At 49.2% G+C, this 23452-nt stretch overlaps 1 protein-coding gene across 1 annotated transcript; it reads left to right on the top strand.

Moving 5' to 3' along the window:
* The first annotated feature begins 5089 nt into the window (after positions 1-5089).
* LOC116970333 (prickle planar cell polarity protein 3-like) lies at positions 5090-23028 on the top strand. The gene is made up of 7 exons (XM_033016999.1): positions 5090-5282; positions 7057-7170; positions 8731-8868; positions 10859-11062; positions 12126-12312; positions 16231-17196; positions 22116-23028. The coding sequence occupies exons 1-7, from the start codon at positions 5133-5135 to the stop codon at positions 22871-22873; spliced, it is 2517 nt and encodes an 838-aa protein (XP_032872890.1). The 5' UTR covers positions 5090-5132; the 3' UTR covers positions 22874-23028.
* Positions 23029-23452: the final 424 nt, after the last annotated feature.

The following is a 23452-nucleotide window of genomic DNA, read 5'->3' as shown; positions in this document are numbered from 1 at the left end:
ATCAGCCATGATCACGTTGAATGGCGGTGCTAGCTCGAAGGGCCGAATGGCCTCTACTCCTGCACCTATTGACTATTATATCTATTGTAAGTCTGGCAGCTTTCATGAGGTCAGTTTCATTTGTGTAGGAAGATGCCCGGATAAAACCGAAGGTAGACAAAAAAATGCTGGAGTAACCCGGCGGGAACAGTCAGGCATCTCTGGAGAGGAGATTGAAGAAGGGTCTCGAACCATTCCTTCTCTCCAGAGATGCTGCCAGTGCCACCGAGTTACTCCAGCTTTTTCGTGTCTTAGTTTATTGTCACGTGTACTGAGGCGCAGTGGAAAGGAACTCAATCAAAGTCAATTTTATTTGTCACATGCACCCGAAGGTGCAGTGAAATGAATTTGCCAGCAGCGACACACTTAAAAAGAACACACACAATACACAATAGAATTGAACACAAACATCCACTACGGCATTCTCCACTGTGGTGGAAGGCAACAAAGTTCAGCCAGTTCCTCCTCCTTGTTCACCCGTGGTTTTAGTTTTGGTTTAGAAATGGTGCCAAAACTAAAAAAACTAAAAAAAAAACTAAGAGGGCGTGCAGAGAAGGTTCACCAGACTGATTCCTGGGATGTCAGGACTGTCTTATGAAGAAAGACTGGATAGACTTGGTTTATACTCTCTAGAGTATACAGATAGAGAACAGATTGTTCCCGATGTTGGGGAAGTCGAGGACGACAGATGGCACAACGGGCTAAGTGTTCGGCTGGCAACCGGAAGGTAGCTGGTTCGAATCCCGCTTGGAGTGCATACTGTCGTTGTGTCCTTGGGCAAGACACTTCACCCACCTTTGCCTGTGTGTGTCCTTGGGCAAGACACTTCACCCACCTTTGCCTGTGTGTGTGGATGTAATTATGTGAAGCACTTTGGGGTCAATGCAAGTTGACTAAAAATGTGCTATATAAATAAAGAAATTTAATTTAATTTTAATTTAGAATTTAGGAGATTGAGAGGGGATCAAATAGAAACTTACAAAATTCTTAAGGGGTTGGACAGGCTAGATGCAGGAAGATTGTTCCCGATGTTGGGGAAGTCCAGGACAAGGGGTCACAGTTTAAGGACAAGGGGGAAATCCTTTAAAACCGAGATGAGAAAAACTTTTTTCACACAGAGAGTGGTGAATCTCTGGAACTCTCTGCCACAGAAGGTAGTTGAGGCCACAGTTCATTGGCTATATTTAAGAGGGAGTTAGATGTGGCCCTTGTGGCTAAAGGGATCAGAGGGTACGGAGAGAAGGCAGGGATTGGATACTGAGTTGGATGATCAGCCATGATCATATTGAATGGCGGTGCAGGCTCGAAGGGCTGAATGGCCTACTCCTGCACCTATTTTCTATGTTTCTAAAACCCGTAGACTCTTCATATTGTCTCAGTGGACTATTTCTATGCACTTTGTACTTAATCGAGGATTGTGCTTATATATATATATGTATATAGTATATTGTCTATATATATATATTGTCTTACATATATATATAGTAGTGGAGTGTATTATTGTCCCGTATAGCGAGGTACAGTGAAAAGCTTTCTTGTTGCGTGTTATCCAATCTGCGGAACGACTACACATGCTCACAATTGATGTACAGATACAGGATAAAGGGAATAACGCTTAGCGCAAGGAAAAGCCAGCAAAGTCTGATTGAAGATAGTCCGAGGGTCTCCAATGAGGTAGATGGGAGGTCAGGACCGCTCTCTAGTTGGTGAGAGGACGGTTCAGTCGCCTGATAAACAGCCGGGAAGAAACTGTCCCTGAATCTGGAGGTGTGCGTGCGTTATTTTCACACTTCTGTACCTCTTGCCCGATGGGAGAGGGGAGAAGAGGGAGTGGCCGTGAGGGGGGGAGACTGGTCCTTGATGATGCTGCTGGCCTTGCCGAGGCAGCGTGAGGTGTAGATGGAATGGTAAAGTTCACACTTACTTACAAAGAGCAATACATTGCAGAACACGGTGGCGCAGCGGCAGAGTTGCTGCCTCGCAGGGCCAGGGACCCGGGTTCGATCCCGACTACGGGACCATAATAATAATAATGGATGGGATTTATATAGCGTCTTTCTAATACTCAAGGCGCTTTACATCGCATTATTCATTCACTCCTCAGTCACACTCGGTGGTGGTAAGCTACTTCTGTAGCCACAGCTGCCCTGGGGCAGACTGACGGAAGCGTGGCTGCCAATCTGCGCCTACGGCCCCTCCGACCACCACCAATCACTCACACACATTCACACACATTCACACACAGGCAAAGGTGGGTGAAGTGTCTTGCCCAAGGACACAAAGACAGTATGCACTCCAAGCGGGATTCGAACCGGCTACCTTCCGGTTGCCAGCCGAACACTTAGCCCATTATGCCATCTGTCGTCGACCATGGGTGCTGTCTGTGCGGCGTTTGCACGTTCTCCCCGTGACCTGCGTGAGTTTTCTCCGAGATCTTCGGTTTCCTCCCACACTCCAAAGACGTGCAGGTCTGCAGGTTAATTGAATTGGTGCATGTATAAATTGTGTGTGTGTGTGTAGGATAGTGTTAGTGTATCGCTGGTCGGCAGGGACTCGGTGGGCCGAAGGGCCTGTTTCCACTCTGTATCTCCAAAGTAAATTAAACTAAACTGCACGCAAAAAAACAATAATTTGGGACAGTACAGAATGATTGAACACTTTGACAATGTATGTTTGTTTTGGCAAAGACATTATTTCAGGTGTGTCGGCTGTTAGATTTCTTTGTAACTTTTGTACCACACGACTAGATCAAACAAACCGCTGAATTGTTCATTCAAAATGCTGGAGTAACTCAGTGGGGAGTCAATGTGTGTGTGAGAGGAACTAACTGCAGGTGCTGGTTTAAACCGAAGATAGACACAAAGTGCTGGAGTAACTCAGCAGGTCAGGCAGCATCTCGGGGGGGGGGGGGGAGAAAAAGAATAGGTGACATTTTGGGACGGGACCTGCTTCAGCATATTCTACATAGAACTTAGAATGTTACAGCACAGGAACAGGCCCTTCGGCCCACAATGTCTGTGCTGGGACATGACGCCAAGTTAAACCGGTCTCATCTGCCTGCACGGGATCCATATCCCTCCATTCCCTGCATATCCCTGTGCCTGTCTAAGAGTCTCTAAAACACCACCATCGTATCTGCCTCCACCACCACCCCTGGCATCGCGTTCCAGGCACCCACCACCCTCTGTGTGTGTAAAATAAACATGCCCCGCACATCTCCTTTTAAAATTTGCACACAAAAATAATTTTTCTAGTTCTCTTTGATATTTCCATCCTGGGACAAAAGGTTCCACCCTCTCCACGCCTCCCATAAGTTTATATACTTCGATGATCAAATCTCCCATTAACCTCTGTCATCTTGTACGGTCCTGATGAATTTGAGTTTCTGTGTGTGAGTGTGTAGTGTGTATATATATATGTGTATATTTGTGTGTGTGTGCATATACATATATATATATACACTACACACTCACACACAGAAACACAAATTCTGTGAGGCCGTGCTTGCATTATGGTCTTATGAATATACACACACACACACACACACATATATATATATATATATATATATATATATATACACACACACACATACGTATATATATATATATATATATATATATACATACATATACACACACACACATACTGTATATACACACACACACATATATATATATATATATATATATATATATATATATATATATATATATACACACGCATATATATATATATATATATATATATATATAGATATACATATATATATATATATATGTATATACATATGTATGTATGTATACATATGTATGTATGTATGTATGTATACATATGTATGTATGTATGTATATATGTATGTGTGTGTGTATATTCATAAGACCATAAGAACCAGAGACCCGGGCTCGATCTTGACTCAAGCGCTGTCTGTGTGGAGTTTGTACGTTCACCCCGTGACCTGCATGGCTTTTCTCCGGGTGCTCCAGTTTGCTCCTGCACTCCAAAGGCATACGGGTTTGTAGGTTGATTAGCTACAGTGAAATTATAAGTGGCCCCTAGTGTGTGTGTGTGTGTGTGTGTGTGTGTGTGTGTGTGTGTGTGTGTGTGTGTGTGTGTGTGTGTGTGTGTGTGTGTGTGTGTGTGTGTGTGTGTGTGTGTGTGTGTGTGTGTGTGTGTGTGTGTGTGTGAGCGATGGTGCTAGTGTACGGGGTAATCGCTGGTCAGTTCGGACACGGCGGGCCAAAGATGGCGGCACCTCGCGGTAGCGGCCTCTGCAGTCCGTCTGTCCTTTATTTTTATTTTTGTCCTGTTTGGTTGTAGTTTATATATTGTTTTTAGCTGGTGTATGTGTGGGGGGCGGTGAGGGGGTGGGGGAAACTTTTAAATCTCTTCCCTGTACGAGTGGACCTGACCTTTTCCCTGTCGGGTCTCCGTTGTCATTGGGGCCTAGCACCGTGGAGCGGTCTCCAACCGGAACGCCCTGGGGGCTCCAGTTGTGGAGCCTTCGGACTCACCATCGTGGAGCTGGCCGGCTTCGGAGCGTGGAGAGCTGTGGTGGCGCGCGGCTGTGACCAGACGCCGGAGCTTCGGAGGCTCCAGCCGCCGGCCCGGTGGACGGTGACATCGGGGGCTCGCGGGTCCCTGGTGGGAGACCACTTCTCTGAGCTCCCGCAACGGCAACTTCTCCCGCCCGAATTGTGAGGTTGAAAACGACCCTGAGCGGGGCCTGACATCGCCCGGCGCGGTTTTAACGGCCGCGAGACTCGCCCGCCGGGGGTTTTAACATCAGGAGAAGAATGGAAAACAGGGGAGAGACAAGACTTTGCCTTCCATCACAGTGAGGAGGAGATTCACTGTGATGGATGTTTGTGTTAATTGTGGTGACTTGTTTTTTTTCCCCCCTTGTTTTATGACTGCAGAAACCACATTTAGTTTGAAATTCACTTGAGGTTCAAATGACAATAAAAGCGATTGTATATTGTATTATTGATTTAATTCCCCTTGTAGTATTCTATGTGGATTAGATGATACTAATCGTGGTACATGCTTTGATCTGTTTCAGGTTGGTCTTGTGGTGAACAAAGGCCAGGACCATGTCTGTCCTCACTGCCAGGGCTGCAGACAACCCCAAGGTGGTCGGCAAGATGGGCTTTGAGTTCCAGCAGAACGCACCGTCTGACAATGACTCGGGCTGCTCTCTGGAGGAATACGCCTGGGTCCCACCGGGACTCAAGCCCGAGCAGGTGGGGAGAAGCAGTTACTCGAGGAAATAGAAACATAGAAAATAGGTGCAGGAGGAGGACATTCGGCCCTTCGAGCCAGCACCGCCATTCATTGCGATCATGGCTGATCATCCCCTATCAATAACCTGTGCCTGTCTTATAGACAATAGACAATAGGTGCAGGAGTTGGCCGTTTGGCCCTTTGAGCCAGCACCGCCATTCAATGTGATAATGGCTGATCATCCCCAATCAGTACCCCGTTCCTGCCTTCTCCCCATATCCCCTGACTCCACTATTTTTAAGAGCCCTATCTAGCTCTCTCTTGAAAGCATCCAGAGAACCTGCCTCCACCGCCCTCCGAGGCAGAGAATTCCACAGACTCACCACTCTCTGTGAGTAGTGAGTTTGTGGACCCCATATCTCCACTTCTCCCCATATCCCTTGACTCCACTAGCCCCTAGAGCTTTATCTAACTCTCTTTTAAATCCACCCAGTGATTTGACCTCCACTGCCCTCTGTGGCAGGGAATTCCACACATTCACAACTCTCTGGGTGAAAAAGTTTTTTCTCACCTCGGTCTTAAATGGCCTCCCCTTTATTCTAAGACTGTGGCCCCTGGTTCTGGACTCGCCCAACATTGGGAACATTTTTCCTGCATCTAGCTTGTCCAGTCCTTTTATAATTTTATATGTTTCCATAAGATTCCCCCTCATCCTTCTAAACTCCAGTGAATACAAGCCTAGTCTTTTCAATCTTTCCTCATATGACAGTCCCGCCATCCCAGGGATCAATCTCGTGAACCTACGCTGCACTGCCTCAATCACAAATAAATCTCTCGCCCTCTCGCTTCAATGGCAGTCGATTGGTTTTGGTCGTGAAACTACCAATCAACCACAATGATTGTCTGTTATTGGGGATGATCAGCCATGATCACATTGAATGTCGGTGCTGGCTCGAAGGGCCGAATGGCCTACTCCTGCACCTATTGGCCATTGTCTATTGAAACAAGTCCAATGTGAAAAGTACTACAAAATGCAACACAATGGTGTCCTATTGCAACCCAGTCAGCATGGTGGCGCAGCGGTAGAGACCCGGGTTCGATCCTGACCACGGGTGCTGTCTGTACGGAGTTTGCACGTTCTCCCCGTGACCAGCGTGGGTTTTCTCCGGGTGCTCCGGTTTCCTCCCACACTCCAAAGGCGTGCAGGTTTCTAGGTTAATTGGCTTTGGTATAAATGTACATTGTCCCTAGTGTGTGTAGGATTAGAGTTAGTGTGCGGGGATCGCTGGTCGGCGCGGACTCGGTGGGCCGAAGGGCCTGTTTCCGCGCTGTATCTCTAAACTAAACTTAAAAGTACGGTTGTCGGGGGTTACGGGGAGAAGGCAGGAGAATGTGGTTGAGGGGGAGAGATAGATCAGCCGTGATTGAATGGCGGGGTAGACTTGATGGGCCGAATGGCCTAAGCGAGTCTCGACCAGAAGCGTCACCCATTCCTTCTCTCCAGAGATGCTGCCTGTCCCGCTGAGTTACTCCATCACTTTGTGTCTATCTTCGGTGTAAACCAGCATCTGCAGTTCCCCGCTACTTAGAACAGGAACAGGCTCTTTGGCCCGCAATGTAGAGGGGGTGGGGGGGGGGGGGGGGGTGCAATTAATGCAGGCAAGTGGGATTTGTATAGATAGGCATAATGGTCAACATAGACATGATGGGCCGAAGGGCCTGTTGCTGTGTCTATGGCATAATTCTGCTCCTATCGCTTATGAACTTATAACTGCCGTCTTTCTCAACCCGCAGGTTCACCAGTATTTCCGCTGTTTACCGGAGGAGAACATTCCGTACGTCAACAGCATTGGGGAGAAATTCCGCATCAAACAGCTCCTGTACCAGCTGCCGCCACACGACAATGACGTAAGCGCCCGCGACCAGCCCGTGGCAGCCCGGTTGCGACTGGTTAGCACGCAGCTGCAAAGCTTTCCACTGTACCTCGGTACACGTGACAATCGGCTCAACTGAACTGCGTCGGGAGGAACTGCAGGTGCTGGTTTACACCGAAGATAGACGCACAAAATGCTGGAGTAACTCAGCGGGACGGGCAGCATCTCTGGAGAGAAGTCTGAAGAAGGGTCTCGGCCCGAAACGTTGCCTATTTCCTTCGCTCCATAGATGCTGCCGCACCCGCTGAGTTTCTCCAGCACTTGTGTCTACCTTCGATTTTCCAGCATCTGCAGTTCCTTCTTAAACAACATGCTGCCTGTCCCGCTGAGTTACTCCAGCATTTTGCATCTATCTTCATTGTAAACCAGCATCTGCAGTTCCTTCCGACACAGAAACAGGCCCTTCGGCCCATCGAAGTCTCGACCCGAAACGTCTCCCATTCCTTCTCTCCAGAGATGCTGCCTGTCCCACCAAGTTACCCCAGCATTTGTGTCACAATGTGCTACGCAGAACTATAGCACCCCCCCCCCCCTCCAACCTAATCCATGGTTCCATGACCTCCACCAAACACTGGTTAACCTGAGGAGCATCTTCAGCAGCTCAGCGGCACAGGCAGCTGCTCTGGATAGAAGGAATGGCTCCAGACCCTTCACCCAGAGAGTTGTGAATCTGTGGAATTCTCTGCCACAGAAGGCAGTGGAGGCCAATTCACTGGATGTTTTCATGAGTGAGTTAGATAGAGCTCTTAAACCGGCATCTGCACCTGTTCCTAAACATGAGGGTGACAATAGATTATAGAAGGTACACAAAATAGCTGGAGAAACTCAGCGGGTGCAGCAGCATCTATGGAGCGAAGGAGATAGGCAACGTTTCGGGCCGAGACCCTTCTTCAGACGATAATAGACAGTAGGTGCAGGAGTAGGCCATTCGGCCCTTCGAGCCAGCACCGCCATTTAAAGTGATCATGGCTGATCATCCCCAATCAGTACCCCGCTCCTGCCTTCTCCCCATATCCCCTGACTCCGCTATCTTTAAGAGTCCGATCTAGCTCTCTCTTGAAAGTATCCAGATAATTCAGAGGCAGAGAATTCCACAGACTCACCACTCTCTGTGAGAAAAAGTGTTTCCCTGTCTCCGTTCTAAATGGCTTACCCCTTATTCGTAAACTGTGGCCCCTGGTTCTGGACTCCCCCAACATCGGGAAGATGTTTCCTGCCTCTAGCGTGTCCAAGCCCTTAATAATCTTGTATGTTTCAATAAGTGGTGTTCATGCAAAGGGTGGTGGGTGTATGGAACAAGCTGCCAGAGGAGGTAGTTGAGGCTGGGACTATCCCAACGTTTAAGAAACAGTTAGACAGGATAGGACAGGTTTGGAGGGATATGGGGCCAAACGCGGGCAGGTGGGACTGGCGTAGCTGGGACATGTTGGCCGGTATGGGCAAGTTGGGCTGAAGGGCCTGTTTCCACACTGTATCACTCTATGACTGTATGAAGCAGCCCCTCCACCACTGACGAAGCCGTCTCTGCCTGCAGGAGAAGTACTGCCAGTCTCTGGGTGAAGAGGAGAAGATGGAACTGCGACTGTTCAGCGGGCAGCGCAAGAGAGAGGCCCTGGGCCGAGGAATCGTCCAAGTCTTCCCGCTGACCGCGTCCGGAGCGCTGTGCGAGAAGGTGAGGCTCGTTCCCGGCGCGCGCCGCGAAAAATCCGACGCCGGGCGGTGAATCGGTGGAACTCTTTGCCGCAGACGGTGTTGGGGGCCTCACCCCAACAATGTGTAAAAACATACTGCCCCCCCCCCCCCCCACATCTCCGGCGATAAGCGCGGGCGCCAGGGGTTACGGGGAGAAGGCAGGAGAATGGGGTTCGGAGGGAGAGATAGATCATCCAAGATTGAACGGTGGAGTCGACTCGATGGGCCGAATGGCCTAATTCTACTGCTATCACTTATGATCTTATGACCATGGGTTTAGCAGGTGCATGGATCAGAGGGCAGATGCTGCAAGCAATAATGGCAGAGTCAACATGCTGGAGTAACTCAGCGGGACAGGCAGCATCACTGGAGTGAAGGATTAGGTGACGTTTAGGGTCGAGACCCTCTTCGAGACTGAGTGTGAGAATTTCTTTAGCCAGAGGGTGGTGAATCTGAGGAATCCATTGCCACAGAGTCAGAGTCATTGGGTATTTTTTTAAAGCGGAGATTGATGGGTTTTTGCAAAAACGCTGGAGTAACTCAGCGGGTCAGGCAGCATCTCTGGAGGAAAGGAATGGGTGAGTTTTGGGGTCGAGACCCTTCTTCAGACTGAGAGTCAGGGGGAGAAGGAAATGAGAGTTACAGATGATGATGTGGAGAGATATAGAGCGTACAAGGATGAGGATCTCGCTGCAGCGCTATTTATTATTATGTGCAGCTCAGTAAGAATCTTGCTATCCATAGGCATCATCCTTATGTACACGGGGCCTGTGGATGTGGGGAGGATGTTTCCGCTCGTGGGAGAGTCTAGGACCAGGGGCGGGGAACCTGCGGCCTTCTAGGCCACTAAGTGCGGCCTTTTGAATGAATCCAAATTTTGTGGAACAAATCCTTTTATTTTTATTAATATGTTTTTGTTCATCTTTTATTATCTTTATTTTAATCTTAAAATGAACGTATTTAAAATACCAAAGAGTAAAAAAAGATTCAACGGGATAATCCTATATCTAATTGAAGTTTCTTGCATGCGGCCTTGTTAGATTACAGCTAACTTAATGTGGCGTTCCAACATGAAAAGGTTCCCCACCTGGCCTAGGACCAGAGGGCACAGCCTCAGAATTAAAGGACGTCCCTTCAAACTGGAGATGAGGAGGAATTTCTTGAGTCAGAGGGTGGTGAATCTGTGGACTTCATTGCCACAGAGGGCGGTGGAGGCCAAGTCAACGGGTGTTTTTAAAGCGGAGATCGACAAGTTCTTAATTAGACTTCAGAGATACAAGTAACAGGCCCTTCAGCCCATCGAGACCATGCCAGTCACAGTAGGGGGGGGGGGGTAAGGGCTAAGAGTGGGGAAGGGTCAGATGGGAGGGTAAGGGTCAACAGAGGGGGAGGGTCAAACGAGGGGGGAAGAGTCAAGAGTGGGGGAAGGTCACGGAGGCTAAAGGGTCACGGAGAGGGTAAGGGTCAAGAGTGGGGGAGGGTCAGACGAGGGGGAAGGGTAAGGGTCACGGAGAGGGTAAGAGTCAAGAGTGGGAGAGGGTCACGGAGGGTAAGGGTCACGGAGAGGGTAAGGGTCAACAGAGGGGGAAGGTCAGACGAGGGGGGAAGGGTGGGGTCATGGAAGGGTAAGGGTCAAGAGTGGGGGAGGGTCACAGAGGGTAAGGGTCACGGAGAGGGTAAGGGTCAACAGAGGGGGAAGGTCAGACAAGGGGGGAAGGGTGGGGTCATGGAAGGGTAAGGGTCAAGAGTGGGGGAGGGTCACAGAGGGTAAGGGTCACGGAGAGGGTAAGGGTCACGGAGAGGGTAAGGGTCAAGAGTGGGGGAGGGTCACGGAGAGGGTAAGGGTCAAGAGTGGGGGAGGGTCACAGAGAGGGTAAGGGTCATGGGGGAAGGGCTTAGAGGGAGGGGGTGGTGATGGGGGGGGTGTGTTCCTCAGTGCGGGTGTACCTAACTCTGCCTGCGCTCTACAGTGCGGCCTGGCCATGAGCGGCGGTGACGTGGGCATCTTTGCCCAGCGGGCGGGCGGAGGCACCTGCTGGCACCCGCACTGCTTCAGCTGCCACACCTGCCAGCACCTCCTGGTCGACCTCATCTACTTCCACCAGCACGGCAAAGTCTACTGCGGCCGGCACCACGCCGACCTCTTCAAGCCGCGCTGCGCCTCGTGTGACCAGGTTAGTGGACAGCCTCACACTGCCATGTGTTGATGGAATGGAGCGGCTGGGCTTGTACACTCTGGGATTTAGAAGGATTCATACAGTCATAGAGTGATACAGTGTGGAAACAGGCCCTTCAGCCCAACTTGCCCATACCGGCCAACAATGTCCCAGCTACGCCAGTCCCACCTACCCGGGTTTGGCCCCATATCCCTGCAAACCTGTCCTATCCTGTCTAACTGTTTCTTAATCATTGGGATAGTCCCAGCCTCAAATACCTCCTCTGGCAGCTCGTTCCATACACCCACCCACCCTTTGTGTGAACACCACTTATTGAAACATATAAGATTGTTAAGGGGCTTGGACACGCTAGAGGCAGGAAACATGTTCCCGATGTTGGGGGAGTCCAAAGCAGGGGCCACACAATTTAAGAATAAGGGGTAAGCCATTTAGAACAGAGATGAGGAAACACTTTTTCTCACAGAGAGTGGTGAGTCTGTGGAATTTGTCTGCCTCAGAGGGTGGAGGAGGCGGGTTCTCTGGATGCTTTCAAGAGAGAGCTTGATAGGGCTCTTAAAGATAGCGGAGTCAGGGGATATGGGGAGAAGGCAGGAACGGGGTACTGATTGGGGATGATCAGCCATGATCACATTGAATGGCGGTGCTGGCTCGAAGGGTCGAATGGCCTACTCCTGCACCTGTTGTCTATTGTCTGTGCTATCATTGACACCCCTCTGCTTTAGGCTGGGCAGCTGAGAAAGGGATGGAGAGATGTGAGGGCCCTACGGTCGCCCATCTACGTTTCTATGTTTCAATTCAGAAGATAGACACAAAATGCTGGAGTAACTCAGCAGGACAGGCAGCATCTCTGGAGAGAAGCAATGGGTGACGTTTCGGGTCCAGACCCTTCTTCAGACTTGATTCATTCCTTCTCACCGGAGATGCTGCCTGCTGCCCCTTCCAACAATGATCAACAGTGAATGGAGGTGCTGGCTCGAGGGGCCGAATGGCCTACTCCTGCACCTGCCGTCTATGTTTCTGTGCTTCTAACGCCAGTGTTTGTCTCTGCCCGGGTTTGCAGCTGATCCTGTCTGAGGAGTGCACGGAGGCAGAGGGCAGGTACTGGCACATCGACCACTTCAGCTGCACCGAGTGCGAGACGGTTCTCGGCGGCCAGAGGTACATCATGAAGGAGGGACAGCCCTACTGTTGCGGATGCTTCGAGATGCTGTACGCCGAGTACTGCCAGAGCTGCCGAGAGATCATCAGTGAGTAAACATTGCCGGAACTAGAGGATATGTCCGCCTAAACCTACCACCTCATGAATCAATGAATGAATGAAGAAGTTTATTGGCCAAGTATTCACATACAAGGAATTTGCCTTGGTGCTCCGCCCACGAGTGACAATAATAAGAATAAGCTAATCTGAGGAAAGACATTCTTGCCATAGAGGGAGTACAGAGAAGGTTTACCAGACTGACTCCTGGGATGGCAGGACTTTCATATGAAGAAAGACTGGATAGACTCGGCTTGTACTCGCTGGAATTCAGAAGATTGAGGGGGGATCTTATAGAAACTTACAAAATTCTTAAGGGGTTGGACAGGCTAGATGCAGGAAGATTATTCCCGATGTTGGGGAAGTCCAGAACTAGGGGTCACAGTTTAAGGATAAGAGGGAAGTCTTTTAGGACCGAGATGAGAAAATCATTTTTACACAGAGAGTGGTGAATCTGTGGAATTCTCTGCCACAGAAGGTAGTTGAGGCCACAGTTCATTGGCTATATTTAAGAGGGAGTTAGATGTGGCCCTTGTGGCTAAAGGGATCAGGGGGTATGGAGAGAAGGCAGGTACAGGATACTGAGTTGGATGATCAGCCATGATCATATTGAATGGCGGTGCTGGCTCGAAGGGCCGAATGGCCTACTCCTGCACCTATTTTCTATGTTTCTGTATCTATTGGTCAATTATTCACATACAAGGAATTTGCCTTGGTGCTCCGCCCACAAGTGACAACATGACATACAGTGACAGTTAGGAATGACACATAAAACATTAAACATTAATAATAAAACATTATCGATTAACATGTGAATTAAATAAAATACCAGATCAAAGGGAGGCTACAGATTTTTGGCTGTTGAGTAGAGCAACTACTCGTGGATAAAAACTGTTTTTATGTCTGGCTGCGGCAGCTTTGAGGGTAGTGTTGCCTTCCAGAGGGAAGTGATTCAAAGAGTTTGTGGCCAGGATGAGAGGGGTCAGAGATGATCTTGCCCACTCTCTTCCTGGCCCTTGCAGTGTACAGTTCATCGATGGAGGGAAGGTGGCCAAACCTTCATTACCCGGTTGTCAAACACTTTGTGCGTTGGAAGGAACTGCAGATAGACAAAAAACGCTGGAGTAACTCAGCGGGTGAGGCAGCATCTCTGGAGAGAAGGAATGGGCGATGTCTCGGGTCGAAGAAGGGTCTGGACCCGAAGCGTCACCCATTCCTTCTCTCCAGTGATGCTGCCTGTCCCGCTGAGTTACTCCAGCGTTTTGTGTCCATATTCGGTGTAAACCAGCACCTGCAGTTCCCTGTCAGGTGACGTGTCACGGCGAGAACCTTCTTCAGACTGGAGGAACGGGTGGCGTTTCAGGTCGAGACCCTTCTTCAGTCTGAAGATGGGTCTCGACCTGAAACGTCACCTATTCCTTTCCTCCAGAGATGCTGTCTGACCCGCTGAGTTACTCCAGCACTTTGTATCTATCTTCGGTTTAAACCAGCATCTGCAGTTCCTTGCGACACATAATTATAGGCTTGTCTTGAGTCTGAGACCAACAATTAAGGATGGTCTATGAAAACAGACATCAAGGCATAACATGATCTACTGGGGCAACTTGATTGTGTTTCAGGATCATCCTTAGCTCTTGAACTTTTAACCTGTTGTGGGATACCCTCAATGGTGGCAGGGTGAGGTTCCCAGTGTTAAATGTCCCGAAGCAAAATACTGCAGATGCCGGTAAATCCGAGATAAAAAGAGAGGATTTTAGGTGGAAACTCCGCAGGTCAGGCAGCATCTGTGCAGAGAGAGAGAGTGAGAGTGAGAGTGAGAGGCGATTGCCTAATCTCCCATCAGAACTAATTGTCTGACTGAGTGAAGAAAAATCGGCATGAATTCTGCTTTTCACCCGTACAAGATGAGCAAGCACGGTGGTGCAGCGGGTAGAACCACTGCCTCACGGCGCCAGAGACCCGAGTTCAATCCTGACCACGGGTGCTGTCTTTGTAGGCACTCCCTGTGACCATGTGGGTTTTCTTCAGGTGCTCCGGTTTCCTCCCGCACTCCTACGATGTCCAGGTTTGTCGGTTAATTGGCCTCAGTAGAAAATTGCAAATTGTCCCTCGTGCAGAAGGACCTTAGAATTCATTGCCACAGACGGCTGTGGAGGCCACGTCAGTGGACATATTTAAGGCAGAGATAGATAGATTCTTGATTAGTGCGGGAGTCAGATGTCATGGGGAGAAAGCAGGAGAATGGGGTTGGGAGGGTGAGATAGATCAGCCATGATTGAATGGCGGAGTAGACTTGATGGGCCGAATGGCCTAATTCCGCTCCTGTAACTTTAGAACTTATGACCCCCCACACCAAGAACATATGTAAACCAGCATCTCCAGTTTCTTCTTACGCATTTTGTTTGGGTTTTAGTCTAGTTTATTGTCACGTGTACCGAGGTACAGTGAAAAGCTTTTGTTGCGTGCTAACCAGTCAGCGGAAAGACAACACATGATTCCAATCGAGCCGCCCACAATGTACAGATACAGGATGAAGTGAATAGCATGAATAACGCTTAGTGCAAGATAAAGTCCGGTAAAGTCCGATCAAAGATGGTCCAAGTGTCTCCAATGAGGCTCTTGTCCAGTAATCGAGTATAGAAGCTGGGATGTAATGTTAAAATTGTACAAGGCATTGGTGAGACCAAATCTGGAGTATGGTGTACAACTTTGGTCGCCCAATTATAGGAAAGATGTCAACAAAATAGAGAGAGTACAGAGGAGATTTACTAGAATGTTGCCTGGGTTTCAACAACTAAGTTACAGAGAAAGGTTGAATAAATTAGGTCTTAATTCTCTGGAGCGCAGAAGGTTAAGGGGGGACTTGATAGAGGTCTTTAAAATGATGAGAGGGATAGACAGAGTTGATGTGATCAAGCTTTTCCCTTTGAGAATAGGGAAGATTCAAACAAGAGGACATGACTTCAGAATTAAGGGACAGAAGTTTAGGGGTAACATGAGGGGGAACTTCTTTACTCAGAGAGTGGTAGCGGTGTGGAATGAGCTTCCAGTGGAAGTGGTGGCGGCAGGTTCGTTGGTATCATTTAAAAATAAATTGGATAGGCATATGGATGAGAAGGGAATGGAGGGTTATGGTATGAGTGCAGGCAGGTGGGACTAAGGGAAAAAAGTTGTTCGGCACGGACTTGTAGGGCCGAGATGGCCTGTTTCCGTGCTGTAATTGTTATATGGTTATATGGTTAATGGTATTGCTAGCGGCTTTTGTACTTTGTACCAAACGGCAACAGCAGAGTCACAGAGCGATACGGTGTGGAAACAGGCCCTTCAGCCCAACTTGCCCACACCGGCCAACAATATCCCAGCTACACTGTGTAGGAAGGAACTGCAGATGCTGGTTTAAACCAAAGATAGACACAAAATGCAGGAGTAACTCAGCGGGAGAGGCAGAGAAGGAACTGGTGACATTTGAGGCCGAGACCCTTCTTAGACTGAAAGTCACGAGAAAGAGAATCGATCCTTTCTGAACTAGTGAAGCGCTGAACTACTATCTTCCTCTTTGATGACCCTCAGCATATCCTTGATCGGACTTTGCTGGCTTTGCCTGGCACTAAACCATATCATGTATCTTTTCACTGTGGGCGGCTCGATTGTAATCATGTAGCCTCCCTTTGAACAATGGTGTTTTATCATTAATGTTTTATTATTATTAATGTTTAGTGTTTTCTTGTGGGCGGAGCACCAACGCAAATTCCTTGTATGTGAATACTTGGCCAATAAACTTACTTACTTATTGTCTTTCCGCTGACTGGATAGCACGCAACAACAGCTTTTCACTGTACCTCAGTACATGTGACAATAAACTAAACTGTAAGATCACGTTAACATCAGCGTGTTGATGGTGTTTCCACAGGTATAGATTATGGGCAGATTACATTTAGCGGCCAACATTGGCACGCCAACATCAGCTGCTTCTCGTGTGCTCAATGCAAGAAGCCGCTACTGGGTTGCGACTTCAACTACAGACACGGTCGCATCTTCTGCTCCACCGCCTGCAGCCAGATGGAAGAAGCCGCCGCCTCCGATTCCTCCGACTCCGCCGTCCTGTCCACTCAGTCTCAAGAATCGAGCGGCACCTTCGGCCCCCCGGATGACCAGCCGACCGGCGGTCCCACCCCCGACAGCCCCCGCCGCGGCCGATCCACGGAGCCCAACGCCGACCGTCGGGTGCGTGGCGTGGACCTCCTGGTGGTCGCCGCCGCCCAGACACCTCCTGGCGGCCAAGACCCGGTGGCGACGCACGGCGACCGATACGAGAGTCGCGTCCAGATCCAGCGCTGGCAGGCGGGGCCGGGGGGACGGGCGGACTCTCGGACGGAGGCGGCGCGCGCGGGCTGCTTCCCGGAAGACCCGCCGCCGGTCGGAATCTTCGACCGCCGTCAGGATCCTTCGAACGGCAACGCTACCTCAGCAACGCCGTACAACCTCAATTGGCTTCAAGGCGGTGTTGGGATTGCCGCGAAAGTCACGGACAACCACACCGAGGTGAGCCAGGGACCGGGGGCCTGGTCTGGTGAGGGGCACGTGTTGGAGCAGGCAGGAGAGACGGAACCCTCTCCCCCAGATCAGACCTCCGCCTTCAGGCACCAGTTGGACACCTACTGTTTGCGGCAGGAAGTGCAGCCAGTTTCGGACGGTTCCATTAAGGCCGCGTGGACCAAACACAACCGGCGGTTGGATTGCCAAGGCGGTTCGGGGAACCACACGCCGGAACGGCAGCCAGGGGCGGGAAGTTCACCGCACAGTTCGAGGGGCAGGTCAATGGGGCAACTCATCGGCAGAGGCCAACTGGAGACATCATCAGCCGCCCAGAGTACAGGTAACAAACTAAACGCTAAAGAGTGTCGGCGACTTGCCAGCGCACGTCATGGTCGCGGCAGGTCGCCGATATTTTTCAACGTGTTGACAATCCAGCGGCGACCAGAAAAAGGTGCGACTACTCACGACCATACAGGCGACATGTCTTGCCAGACTGGTCCTGGGATGGCAGGACTTTCATATGAAGAAAGACTGGATAGACTCGGCTTGTACTCGCTGGAGTTTAGAAGATTGAGGGGGGATCTTATAGAAACTTACAAAATTCTTAAGGGGTTGCACAGGCTAGATGCAGGAAGATTGTTCCCGATGTTGGGGAAGTCTAGAACAAGGAGTCACAGTTTAAGGATAAGGGGAAGTCTTTTTGGACTGAGATGAGAATTTTTTTTTCACACAGAGTGGTGAATCTGTGGAATTCTCTGCCACAGAAAGTAGTTGAGACCACAGCTCATTGACTATATTTAAGAGGGAGTTAGATGTGGCTAAAGGGATCAGGGGGTATGAAGAGAGGGCAGGTACGGGATACCGAGTTGGATGATCAGCCATGATCATATTGAATGGCGGTGCAGGCTCGAAGGGCCGAATGGCCTACTCCTGCACCTATGTTTCTATGTTTCTATGTCGTGGGGCGATGCCTGTACGGCCGTGAGTAGTCGCCCAAAAAGTCGTACCTTTTTCTGGTCTCCGCTGGATTTTCAACATGTTGAACATTTTCAATGACCTGCTGAGACTATGGCGGGCACCGGCAGTCGCCGAAAAAAAAATTGCATACGTGGGACAGGCCCTTAAACCATCTCCCTGGAGGTGGCAACACCAGTAGTTCCAGCGGTAAAGATGCGCTTGCCTTCATCGGTCGGGGCATCGAGTACAAGGGTCAGGGTGTTACGATGCAGCTCTGTAGGACTTTAGGCCATGCGCGATAGGAGCAGAATTAGGCCATTCGGCCCATCGAGCCTACTCCACCGAAGATAGACACAAAAACCTGGAGTAGCTCAGTGGGTCGGGCAGAAGAAGTGTCTCGACCTGAAACGTCACCCATTCCTTCTCTCCAGAGATGCTGCCTGTCCCGCTGAGTTACTCCAGCATTTTGTGTCTATCTTTGGTTTAAACCGGCACCTGCAGTTCCTTCTCACACAAGTCTACGCCGCCATTCATCATGGCTGATCTATCTCTCCCTGCTAACCCCATTCTCCTGCCTTCTCCCCATAACCCCTGACACCCGCACTAATCAAGCCCTCGGGGGGGCCGTGCTCAGCGGCTCCCCCCACAGGCTACGCCCCGCCACTCCCACTTGGAAAAATATTTCTTGGGGGGGAAAAGAGTGTGGGAAGGAACTGCAGATGCTGGTTTACACTGAAGATAAACGCAAAGTGCTGGAGTAACTCAGCGGGACAGGCAGCATCTTTCTAGATTCCTTTTCTCCAGCGATGCTGCCAGACCCACTGGTTTACTCCAGCGTTTTGTGGGAATTATCTCTCTATGTTTAGAGATACGGCGCGGACACAGGCCATTCGGCCCGCCGAGTCCATGCTGTCCAGCGATCCCCACACATTAACACTATCCTGCACAAACCAGGGACAATTTACAATTTTACCGAAGCCAATTAACCTACAAACTTGCACGTCTTTGGAGTGTGGGAGGAAACCGGAGCACCCGGAGAAAACCCACGCGGGTCACGGGGAGAACGTGCAAACTCCGTGCAGACAGACACCTGAGGTCAGGATCGAACCCGGGTCTCTGGCGCTGTGAGGCAGCAGCTCTACCTGCTGCTCCACCGTGTCTCTCTATGTTCAGACATACACCGTGGAAAGGGGCCCTTCGGCCCATCGAGTCCGTGCCGACCAGCGATCCTCACACACTTACACTATCCTACACACACTGGGGACTATTTACAAATCTACAAGATACATTTATTTGTCACATGTGCCAGTTGGCAACGTGAAACGTGATCACCATACAACACAACATACGCTAGAGTTCAACATAAAACATCCCCACACGGGAGAATCAGAAGTTTCCCCACTGTGAGGGAAGGGCACCAAAGTCAGTCATCTTCCTCGATGTTCACCCGTGGTCGAGGCCTCAGGAGCCCTCCGCAGTCACCGCTACGGGCAGCAAAGTGCGCCCCAAATCTGTATGGCTTTGGAGTGTGGGAGGGAAGCGCAGGTCACGGGGAGAACGTGCAAACTCCGCGCAGACAGCAGCCGAGGACAGGATCGAACCCGGGTCTCTGGCACTGTGAGGCAGCAGCTCTACCCGCTGCGTAACGCTCACCCACGCCGACCAATATTTTATAAACCTCTATCAGGCCTTCCCTCAGCTGCTGTTGTTTGGTGCATCAGGTTAGTGCTGGAATTGGAAGCATGTTGCTAATTGCCAGGATTGAGTTCACTTTAATTGCAGCCAAAAAAATGACTCAAAGCTGCTTTTGTGTTGTTCTTTATACTTGGAAACAACACGGCAGGCTTTGATTGCCAGGATTGGGTTAGGGTGCGGCGGTCTGCGTGACTCACCAGTCTATTGTCGAAGCAAACAAAGCCAATCTACTCAGACACAACTATTTTGTCTGAAGAAGGGTTTCGGCCCGAAACGTTGCCTATTTCCTTCGCTCCATAGATGCTGCCGCACCCGCTGAGTTTCTCCAGCACTTTTGTCTACCAACTATTTTTTCTAGAAGAAACAGAAACTACACACGATATAGTGTGATTTCTCTGTGCAATAAGTGAGGTTTTTTTAAGTGATTAGAGTACACTACAAGTTGTCGGTGTAGAATTAGGCCATTCGGCCCATCGAGTCCACGCCGACCAGCGATCCCCGCACACTAACACTATCCTACACATACTTGGGGCAATGTTACATTTATACCAAGCCAATTAACCTACAAACCTGTACGCCCTTGGAGTGTGGGAGGAAACTGAAGATCTTGGAGAAAACCCACGCCGGTCACGGGGAGAACGTACAAACACCGCACAGACAGCGCCCATAGTATCCCTTGATTCCGTTAGCCCAAAGAGCTAAATCCAACTCTCTCTTGAAAACATCCAGTGAATTGGCCTCCACTGCCTTCTGTGGCAGAGAATTCCACAGATTCACAGCTCTCTGTTTTTCCTCAACTCAGCCCTAAATGGCCTTATACCCCTTATTCTTAAACTGTGTGTGACCCCTGGTTCTGGACTCCCTCAACATCGTGAACAGGGGGACACTGTGTTATCCAACGGGATGGATGAGGAACAACATGTGTGGAACTTTGCAGTTTTGCTCAGAGGGGCCTTTCATAGAAACATAGAATATAGGTGCAGGTGGATGCCATTCGGCCCTTCGAGCCAGCACCGCCCTTTCCTGCTCTTTGCAGCCCAGTGAGTTGTCGGAGAGAATATATATACTCCCTGTCCACAAAATCAAAGCTCTCTTGATGTACTTATCTAATAACGGGGTATATTGCAGAGATGGAATGTTAATGAGTAGACCCAAGGATTCCTTTTAACACATAACATTATAAAAGGACTGGACAAGCTAGATGCAGGAAAAATGTTCCCAATGTTGGGCGAGTCCAGAACCAGGGGCCACAGTCTTAGAATAAATGGGAGGCCATTTAAGACTGAGGTGAGAAAAAACGTTTTCACCCAGAGAGTTGTGAATATGTGGAATTCCCTGCCACAGAGGGCAGTGGAGGCCAAGTCATGTTTCCTGCCTCTAGCATGTCCAAGCCCTTAATAATCTTATATGTTTCAATAAGCCATGATCACATTGAATGGCTCGAAGGGCCGAATGGCCTACTCTTGCACCTATTTTTATGTTTCTGAGAATGTCTGTTAAACCCACACACACTGCAGCAGGGAGTAAAATAGTCGGGAAGTTTTAGAGCAAACTCATTTAAAAAAAAGTTTTAGAACAATCTAATTTTTTAAAAACCTCATTTAAAAAAAATTAATCGCTAATGATAAAGATCTCGAAGGATAGATGGGAAAAGTATTTGATGAATACACATAACTGTTCTATTAATACAAGACATAATTTAATTCAATTCAAATTATTACATAGACTATATTATTCAAAAACGAGGTTGAATAAATTTTATCCAAACGTCTCTCCCAGATGCAATAAATGTTTATTTCAAAACGCTAATATAACACATTCATTTGTAGGATGTACAAAGTTGAATACATTTTGGAGTGATATATTTGATATATTTACAAAGCTTTTCAAGTCAAGAATAGAACCCAAAATGGAATGGATTATATTTGGAATAATAGGAGAAGATACCAATTTAAATAAAGACCAAAATGTTTTTTTTAATTATGGGTTAATAATTGGAAAGAAATTGATACTTAAATTTTGGAAAAATACATCCATACCAACTGTTAAAATGTGGATTAGGAATATGATGGACATAGCACGCCTTGAAGAAATGAGACTCCGACTAATAGATAAATATGACCAATTCTTAAGGAGTTGGTCTCCTTTCATCGACTTTTTGGAATCATGTGATGCAGCGGTACCATAAGGATTGCTGATTTCAGTTCATGACGTGGATAGATCTACATCTCCGAATATAGATTTGAAAATTTCTCTTTTAAGGGGCCTTCTCTTCTATTTCTACTTTCCACTTTTTCTTTTTTTTTTTCTTCTTTTTTTTCTTTTTTTTTTTTATATACACACTTCACGTTTTTCGACTCTCTACCATCTATTTTTCCACTTTTTCCCCTTTCTATTGTTTTCTTTTTCTTGTCTTGCTTACTTCCTTCTCATAACATAAAACTAGAGGTTGTACATAGAATGGATTACGGTATGACATAGTTGGCACCTAAAATTAGGTGTCACTGTCCTGTTTTGTACTGTATTAACTTCTAATAAAATAAACAACAACAAAAAACACACAAAAAAAATTAATCAACATTTTTTTTTTTTCCTGTCTGTTTCGAGGATCCGTGAATGAACACAAGGCGGCCAAATCTCTCAGGCCTTCCGACCGGGAGCCCGGGATGGAACCGGGAGTGCAGGCCAGCGCGGGAATTCTCAAGCCTTTCTCCCGGAGGGGAGGATGCAGTGAGGGAGGAGCGAAGCTCGAGGGAGATTGGCAACGGAGGAGGTTTGGCGGGCAGGAGGAGTCTCCGCTGGGCCGAGTGGCCACCCACACCAGACCCCAGAAGATCACCTTCTGCGACACGGTGGTCTCCAAGCCGGCGGAGGGGTCCCGCTGGCACCAGCTGCCCATGAGTGAACAAACGCGGCGCAAGGTGTACCGGCACCGGCGAGACCCCCAGCCGCGGGGGAAGGTCCACAGGTCGTGTTCCGACGAAGCCCTCCACACCATCTCCGAGGGTCCCGGCCAACGCCGTCTAGACCGGGCCGAGCCCACGCACGGACACGGGCAGAGGAGGGGCGAGGTTTGGCAGAGCGCCGCCTCGCCCCGGGGTACGGTAGCGTCTGGCTGCGGTGATGAGCCGGCGTGCTGCTCCTCCTCCTCCTGCTCCTCCACTTCGTCCTCATCCTCCTCGGAGTCGGAAGAGGACGGGTACTTCCTCGGGCAGCCCATCCCGCGGCCCGTTGCCGGCAGCGTCCGGCGCTACGCCAGAGAGCCGCGCAGACCGACGGTCCCCGCAGCCAGCGCCACGCCCGCATCGAGGGGCAAGGCCGAGAGGAAGAGGGAGGGCAGGAACAAAAACTGTACCATCGCCTAAAAACTGTACCACCCCCCGGGACAGCTGTGCGTAAAGTGCAGGAAGGAACTGCAGATGCTGGTTTACTCCGAACATACGCCACAAAGTGCTGGAGTAACTCAGCGGGACAGGCACCATCTCCGGAGAAAAGGAACGGGTTGAGACCCTTCTTGAAACTGAGTCAGCGGAGAGGGAAACGAGAGATATGTACGGTGATGTGGAGAGATATAGAAATATCTTTCATTCATCTGTTCTGTATCTCTCTCTACATCTCTCCCCCACCCAAGTCGTACCAGCTTCAAAGTCATCTTGTTGAGTCTCATTGTCTTTAACTCATTTTCACCTAGCACACAGCCAACAGTGGCTTGTTTCATGTGTTTAAGAAGGAACTGCAGATGCTGGAAAATCGAAGGTAGACAAAAATGCTGGAGAAACTCAGCGGGTGCAGCAGCATCTATGGAGCGAAGGAAATAGGCAACGTTTCGGGCCGAAACCCTTCTTCAGACTTTTTTTTGCATATCTTTGATTCATTTGTTCAAAATCTCTCCACATCACCATTTCCCTTTCTCATGTCCGAAGGAAGGTCTCGACCCGAAACGT

Source organism: Amblyraja radiata, unplaced genomic scaffold, assembly GCF_010909765.2.
Source record: "Amblyraja radiata isolate CabotCenter1 unplaced genomic scaffold, sAmbRad1.1.pri scaffold_763_ctg1, whole genome shotgun sequence".
Classification (NCBI taxonomy): domain Eukaryota; kingdom Metazoa; phylum Chordata; class Chondrichthyes; order Rajiformes; family Rajidae; genus Amblyraja; species Amblyraja radiata.
The sequence above is the reverse complement of the archived record's forward strand: the minus strand, read 5'-3'. Positions and strand labels throughout refer to the sequence as shown.

Excerpts from the sequence above, each read along its gene's own strand:
- LOC116970333 (XM_033016999.1), top strand. The coding sequence starts at position 5,133 with ATGTCTGTCCTCACTGCCAGGGCTGCAGACAACCCCAAGGTGGTCGGC. Across the intron at positions 7,171-8,730 it reads TGCCGCCACACGACAATGAC|GAGAAGTACTGCCAGTCTCT; the intron begins GTAAGCGCCCGC and ends CTCTGCCTGCAG. Across the intron at positions 17,197-22,115 it reads ATCAGCCGCCCAGAGTACAG|GATCCGTGAATGAACACAAG; the intron begins GTAACAAACTAA and ends GTCTGTTTCGAG.